Genomic DNA, 8,294 nt, shown 5'->3' on the forward strand with positions numbered 1-8,294 from the left:
CAAGGCGGTCTGACGGCGCCTCGTAGGCTTCGCGTGGAGGCTGGGGCGGGCGGGGTGGGAGGTAGGAGTGGTGATGGTGAGATCCTGTGGCTCCTTCCCCTCCTGGAGGGGAACTGCAGGCCGTCTTCCTTTTTAAAAAGGTCTTTCTGAGCGATGCAGTTTTAAAAAAGAAAAAGAGAAAGCTCCAGTTTGCCCATGCTGACCGGGTCCAGGGACTTGGGTGCAGACCAGGGCCCATGTCTGCACGGGGTGGTGGTCGGTGCGCCCCTGGCCCCGCGCATATATTGTTCAAGAGCTCGTCAGGCTCCGGTCTGAGTTCCTAGGACAGAATCCCACTGCGGTTCCCAGTGGAAGTTGTAGGGAGAGACTCAGTTCTCCAAGTGATTTTTCTAGCCTCGAGGATGCTTTGCATACTCCGCGAAGAAAACCGACACGTGCCTAACTTGTGGCTCTGCACCCTTAAATACTAGCCCTTCCTACCTGTGGCTTTGACATCAGTAACCTCAAGTTGGGGCCTGGACTCACCTCCGCTTAAAGCTGGGAATGAGGGGCCTGCTTGTAGGTGTTAAATAATAATGACGACAACCCATATGGTGCTTATTAGGAGAACAGTATTCCAAAACTTCCCTAATGACTGTGACCTCCTGTGAAATTCTGATTTCAGTTGTATATGGGGTACAATAAATCTTTACCTTTTACCACCCAAAAGGCTAACTGAATTGCTGTTTGCGGCAGAAATAACAAAATGGGGGTAACAGGTTTCAGCATGGTAAAAGGCCCCAGCAGCCTTTTCCTGTTTTGTAGCTTACACTATAGTCTTAAGTAGTGCAGGATGGAGAATGTGGCAGGTTCTGGCCTGAGCTGTGTTTAAGAAGTGCTGATTTACTCTAGCCCAGACAATCCTTGTTCAAAGGACATATTTGTTTTCTCCAGAATTCTTACAATGGCCAAAAAAAAAAAAAGTAGCTAAAGCTCAGTAATATGAGGTTCACTTTTTATAAACTCTTTCTGTATATTAACTGAGACTCTTAGCTCTGCTGAAATGCTGTTTCTAGTTTTATGCCCCCTATAAATCGCCACATAGTTAAAAATATCCTATTTGAACTGATATTTTCTAAATAGCAAAGAAATTTGCAGTGACCTGAATATTACCTGATAAGGCTGTTACCTGCCTGCAGTACACAAAATGTGATTCATCTGTCATGCCTGATGCCTGTCTCCTAATTAACTGATGTTGATGCACTCAAAAATATTAATTGCTAAGCAAAAGTGGTTAAGTGATCGGGTCTACAGATTACGTAACATAGTTCACTTTCCCCCAATGCAAACGATAGTTACAAATGTTCAAATGTGACACTGTTACCCTATACAGGATGTCTTATCTCGGCATCAAGGACTTCTGCTGAGCTGCTGGAGGATATTTAGATTATGCAATCTGGCTTCCAAAACCCATTCAAAGAAGTACTAGAGCACCGCTGCTCTCAATTCAAACCAGAAATCCTGTAGGCTCAAGATCTTGTCTGACCTTGAAGGGAAATATTTCCTAGAAGCTTTTCATAGTTGATGTGATAAATTTTACTCAAATTTAGACTTGTTATTCTATGATTTTGAACTCTGTGTGAGTTGTAAAGGGCCACTCTACATTTTTCAAAGAAATATTTAAGATTGTATAATAGCAGGAACTGTTTATACCAGTGTAATAGGGTTATTCTAAGAAATTTTATCCAGTTTTTCAGATTTAAAATAATGGTTTTTAAGGTACAGTGCCTTAATGAGTCTAAATAATTTGCCTATGGTACAGCTACTTTTTGGCCTAAAACACTTTTACTGTGGGGTTGTATGCATCATTTTATACAATCAGTGCTATACCAGAAGTGCACAATATTCTGCGACAAAAACCAGTGCAAATACAGGTTTCATATTCTGTAATCTTTTGTAAAAACTACACCCTGAAATTAAAAAGCAAAGCTCTTGTAAATCAAGTATTTTAAACTAAATTATATTGACGTGGGGAGGGAGCAGGTGCCAACAAATGTGATGAAACAGTTAACTGTTAGTATAATTTCTCTTTTTTTCTTGTATTGGAGATCAAACCCATGGCCTCTCAGGGTGAGGCACATGTTCTACTACTGATCCTTTAAGTTAATTTCTTAATGTTAAATAGAGGTAGTATGAATATTCCTAATTATGAATTTATCTGGGGCTTAATAGAGAAATCCATGGATAATCCATACACCTGGCCATTTTTCCATCATCCAGCCTCTTGACAATTTATAAATTTGTGTCAGTTTTTGTGCCTTTCACATTATAGGGTAGGATTCTGGGATATTGAAGAAGAAGCAAGCTGTCCACAGAGCGAACAAGGCTGTAGACAACTGGCAACTTATAAATTACATCCATGATCTTTCTTTGGTATTGGGGATCCAACTCAGGACCTTATACTTTTAAGGCAGGCGGCGGAACCACTGAGCTAAATCCCCCGGCCCCACCTGTGATCTTAATTTAACAGTAATAGTACTGCTGAACTTAGAGGCCAACACAGTGGCACTTACAGAGTTAATTCCCCTCACACCCCCACGTCTAGAACCCCACAAGATTAAGTGGGTAAGTATGTGCTCCACTCACTGGCACATCTGACCTTGGTCTGTGACCAAGGAGAGGCGTGTCTCACGCTGTTCCTATGAACAAAAGGCAAGCAAATGAGGGTGACTCAGGGTTTCTGGTGGCCTATACACAACTGAACATTTTTCTGAATGATCCACGTACACACTTAGGAATCAGGAAGACAAACATTTTGCTCTGCACTAAACTGAATAAAACTATCTATAAATCAATGATGTGAAGCAACTCTGAGTAAGAAAGGACTGAAAGTCTAGGAACTAAAAAGGGTTCCAGATTTTCCTTTTAACTTTTTCCTCCCTTTGGGGAATAAACAAAGACATCTGCCACATCAAGAGTCTGATTTGTTTTTAACTGAAAACTGAACATAACCTTTAAAATTTATCTTTGGGAGGAGCTTTCTGAAATTTTAAAAATGACTTCTGTGAGGTATACAGATAAAATTTAGCATTTTTAGAGAACAAAAGCTGATTAATAATTTAGCCAATTTTAAGCTTATTAAATGAATAATCATGTCATAATGTATAACTTATGAGCATGGTTTTTTGAAAAGTGCAGTGAGTGGGCTAATAATGGAAAAATTATTAAAATATATATAGTGATTTAGTCCCCCCCACTTCCTGGACCACTCAAAAGAAAATATATTTGACTACACATTCTCTGTTGCTGTTTAATTTAAAACATGTTAGTAAGTTGGTGTATATCCTAGCCTCAAACTCTATAAAAAGTTTCACAACTTCCTTTCACAGAGAAGTCTGCCAAGCCATTGATCGATAGAGTAAAAATTGCAACATTCAGGAAATTTTTTACTATGTGATAGTAGATAGCAGCTTTAAAATGCATCTCGGGGCTTTTTACAGTTTACGTTTATAAATTTTAGTTTCAGGATACCAACAAAGCTCACTTGTAACTTTAGCTCCTATTTCCCAAGTGTAAACGCACACCCCCACCCTTTCCCATTTGTATTCAGTGCATTTCCTAGGGACCAACATGGCTGTTTTATTCCACAGCTTTCCAAAGAGCAGCTCCAGGTCTTGACAGTCAGTCTTTTCAGCGTCGTCACTATCTTCTCCTTCCAATCCACTACAGCAGAAAGGGCTGGCTCTATGCTTCCCTGCAAATAAACAAGTGCTTTCCAGCTGCACTCCAATCAGCTCCTTTCTTATCTGTGTCCCCTGTCCAGTTGCCCTTGCCCCAGTCCCTAGCATTTCTTTCTTCTACCATCAGTGACCTTTTGTTCCTTATCTTTTATCTCCTGTTGCTCTGCAGCTCTGGTCAAAACCGGGCCCCAAATCCACACATCCTTCAGTCACACTGTCATTAGTAACACAAAGCCATCCTATGCTTATTTGAAAAATTAAAAAAGGCCTCAGAAAATGTTCAGTGCTCCCAATTTTATTTTTTATTTAATGCTAAAAGTTAAAGAAAAAAAGGTACTGTAAATCTGACAAATGACAGAATGCAGGTGATATTTCCATAGCATGATTTTAAAATATAATGTTGATATCTGAGATTACACTTACTTCAGTTGACATGAGTTTCATCATATATAGAAAAAGTTATCACCTTCAACTTAAAAAAAAGTAAAGGTTAAAAGGTGGCACACTTTTAGAATACTTGGTGGCCAAGGAAAGATATATAGTAAAAGTTGTAAACCATGTGTATGTTCTCATAACTTTAAATGTGAGGCCACATGAAAGACAGTACATCTGTTAAATTCTATAAATTGTTAAAGTAAAAAAGGGAAAGTGTCAATACCCCATACCCTAATATTCTGAGTATTAAAAGCACAGCTAAAATATTAGGATCTGAAATCTGATACTGCCCTTGTACAGTAAGTAGCTTTCTGACATTTCTATTCAGCTGTGGAGAATCCCTGCACTGTCATCAGGTCCAACAAAGGATCAAACCCACATCCCAAAGTTAACTTTTTAATTTAATAGAACACCAGAAAAAGAACCCAGATCCACTCTCTCCATCCAGCTACAGGCCTTTTGCAAAGGCCACCCAAGGGCCAGTCAGACTCATGCAGACCTAATTTTTTAATAGCAGGAACCTCAATATACAGCCCTTTAAAGCCATTCAAATTCTCCCCTCTTCACCAGCAGAGAAACCACAGGTTATCTTTCCCACAGCCGGACAGGGTTCTCCACTACAGCAGGATGGTTATTAATCTTTTTGGAGAGCTTATCTGTGTTGAGTGCAAAACATACAGATAGCCACCACAAATTGGGTCAAATGACTGATCAGTTGTGACATCTACGAGGTCAAATTCCAGTTTATAATAAAGTGCCTAGAAACACATTTATACAACAGATCATAATAGCTCAATTTTTCACAAATATCTTTAAGGGCATGTAAAACTGACTGTTTCTGCATGTGTACATTCACACAAGAGACCAGTCTGATCTGAGTCATACATACTCCAATTAAAAAAAGTATAATGACAAACTGGTTAATCATGCAAGTCTGTTTGCAATATAACAATGACTGGTAACATGAATTCCCACAGCACTGGTAATAGGTACACTCATTTAAAACACTACAAAAAATACTGTATTTGGTGCAGTATCTGATTTTCAAGTGTTAACTTGACCACTAAAAACCATTTTGAGCAATTAAAAAAAAAGACAAACACATAATTAACCCAAAGTTGGTAATAATCTGTATTTTTCAAATTAAAATGAAAGCTAGGCTGTGAACAATACACACTGCAGTAGACCTAGAAGCCATGATTCAGCCTAATTACAAGGCCAAGTTCAAGCACCTGAACATAAGATTTAAGTGTTCCTGTCAATGTTAAATCGTAACAGCACAAAATAAAAACCAGTATAGTATCACTGTAAGACAACTATTTCTAACAACTGATGATTTAATGGTTAAAAAAATCATTTTACTGATGCAAAATAGTGATCAAAAGAAATTAGTTTACAAAAGGCATCTAAAAATAGTTTTAGGTGGGGCCTGCCTATTACGTAAAACACTTAATTTAAAACTTTTCACTAGTTTACCATTTTTTTTTCCAGAACAGTATTATTTACTTGGTATTTCAAACACATGTAAGAAGGAAATTACAGGTTTCCTCCACCCACACTTGGGCAGTCACCGATATGATGCTACAGGCAGCCCTGGCATCACCTGCAGCTGTTACTGTCATTGTACCATACTGTATTTAGCACTCACTGAAACGGTGTAGGTGATAGCATCAACAGCAATAGCACTACAGGTAAATGGAAAAAACAAAACACAACACAAAACAAACAAAACCAGTCCCACAATCTCCAAGTTCACCTAGACTGCAACTTTTCTTGCCATTCCTTCAGAAGAAATGACAGCAACAACAAACAGAGGTCTGGGGTGTTCTGAGAGATGAAGGGCACTGCGGAGCCAGGCTCCGCTCCAAGATGGCAGTGCCATCTTGTACACATCACCACCCCTCGAAACCACCTCCATTGCTGGAATTGTGTATTATGTAACCAACTAGCATGCAGCATTGTAATCTTACAACTGATCACGTGGACAGTGAACAGCGGTCAACTTTGTTTATAAAAAAAAAAAAACAAAAAACAAAACCCTCCCCCACAAAAAAACCATACAATTCGGAAAATCTCTGAGCAGCACCACTCAGTCTGTATCCCAAGAACTGAACTTTAAGAGCAAAACAGAGATTCAAAACATATTTCCCTACTCCTCCAAGAGACGTTTTGGGGTAAACTTGTTGATATTTCCCACCTGACAAAACAACCCTTTCACTCATTTCCTCTCCTTCTCCACCCACTGGCCTCTAGTCTCAGAAAGGGGCCAGCAATAAGGAATAACAGACAGTAAGGCAATCTTACAACGTCAGAAAATGTATTTGGCTTTTTTTTTCTTTTTAAAATAAGTGCATACAAATACAGCTAGAAGCATTTCTGATTTGCCAAGTGCTCTAAAAAAGCAGCCAAGTCACAGCCTACATAGAACGGTAACTGTCACCAGGATAATAAAGCACAAAGATATGCTAATAACATTAACAAAAGAAGAAAATGCCTTTATAAGTACATACCTTTTGTCGTCAAAAAATATAGAAACACAATGTATTCAAAAAAAATCAAAATTATACAGCCATGTTTATGAAGTCTACATTTCCCTTGTCTTGGAGATATATATATATGTATATATATATATATATGGAGATATATATACAATTCAAGCAGTTTTAGATAAGGGTAATCAATGGGTTTTTCTGAAACTGGAAAAGTCACGAGTCTCTCTCCTTTTTCACTTTCACATCTCCAGCAAGGATGGTTGCAATCTCCCCCTGCATAAAGGCCCAGGGGACATTGGAGCCCACCAGAGGGCATTTCTCCCCACTGGGACAATAGACCTCTCCACTAGCTCCCTGCTGTTTGATGCTTTGTCTGGAGCAAGGGAAGCAGAACTTGTGCGAAGGGACGGAGGGGCACTGCACAAAGTGGGTGTCCTCCAACCGCTCATGACACAGGGTGCAGCACAGGGGGGCGCTGGTGGCCAGGGAGGAGTCCGGGAGGCTGGGTGGATGCACGGGCTCCAGTCCTCCAGTGCTGCTGGCGCTCTGGCCCCCCACCTCTCTGGGGCCGAGCCTTCTTTGGTTCATAGAGGACGGAGAGGGCGGACTGCTGCTATTCCTCCTGGTGGTGGAGTGAACCTGGTTGGCATCTTTCGAGGCATGACTGCCTCCTGCATTGTCTGCCACTAAGATCAGGGCTGCCATAGGGGACTGGCCGTTCTGGGCCGCTTCGGGCGGTGTGGTCCGGTTGGAATGAGGTGAGGCAGTGGGTGGTGGTGGAGACACAAAAGAGGACGAAGGAGTCATGGGGATCTTAAGCCCTTCTGTGGAGGTGGACAGCCACGGCTGGGCCTCTCCATTGATCTTGGGGGGCCCGACTTCACCCTCTGGTTCTGGAGAAGGCTTCCTTTTCCTTGCTGTTCTTGCAACTGGAAAAAGAAATGGAAGGAAAAAGGGGAGATAAACTAAGGCTCACTGAAAGGCAGCTCTAATGCGAACCAACACTTTAACTGGATAATGTCTACTATGCAAAGGAACACACTCAAGTTCTACGTGCAGCTCCAAACACACTTTGGGACTCTGGGGCCACATGCCGATTTAAAGGGAAAGGGCCTCTGCTGCTGCACTGGCATGCCTGTAACCTGGCCTGAGCTGCAAGCATGTGACTTGCTGCCGTCCGGGACAGGTTAAAAGGTGACTGGTGCCCTCGTGCTCCCATCCAAGAATGTGCTGGGAAAGGAAAGCCCCGTGTCAGGGCCTCTCGGCCGCTCTGACTCATTCCTGTTGTGCTGCTTCAGCACAGGAACACGTTGCCACCAAGCCCGGGTTCCGCCTGGCCTGAGGCACATCAGGAAGTGGGGAGTCTGTCGCTTCTAGGCAGGCAAGGGCAGAACCACCCCCACCCCCCAGCACCTCTCACGCCTCGGTCGGCCCCCCTCGCTCGCTCCACAGCCGCCCCTACCTGCTTTAGACCCGTTGGCCCCGCTGGCCTCGAAACCCAACAACCTGCCTGCAGTCAGGGCCGGCTCCTTCTTGAACTTGCTCTCGAAGGGCCCCGAGTGGCCGTGCTGGTGCAAGGCCAGCAGCGTGTCTCGCACGGTCTTGGGCCTGTTGACCCAGTCCTGCTCCGCGGGCCCGCCGCGCCCTT

General features: G+C 42.2%; 1 protein-coding gene across 1 annotated transcript; it reads right to left on the reverse strand.

Annotated features, from left to right (window-relative positions):
- Positions 1-6,169: 6,169 nt before the first annotated feature.
- On the reverse strand, positions 6,170-8,292 carry Irf2bp2 (interferon regulatory factor 2 binding protein 2; the record flags this gene model as incomplete). Its single annotated transcript, XM_010622012.1, has 2 exons — positions 6,170-7,575; positions 8,109-8,292. Coding segments are annotated over 2 exons (900 nt in total), but the record flags the coding sequence as incomplete, so codon positions are not given.
- Between the last annotated feature and the right edge of the window lie 2 nt (positions 8,293-8,294).

The sequence above is a fragment of the Fukomys damarensis genome, unplaced genomic scaffold (assembly GCF_012274545.1).
Source record: "Fukomys damarensis isolate Sample0158 unplaced genomic scaffold, DMR_v1.0_HiC HiC_scaffold_10, whole genome shotgun sequence".
NCBI classification, from domain to species: Eukaryota; Metazoa; Chordata; class Mammalia; order Rodentia; family Bathyergidae; genus Fukomys; species Fukomys damarensis.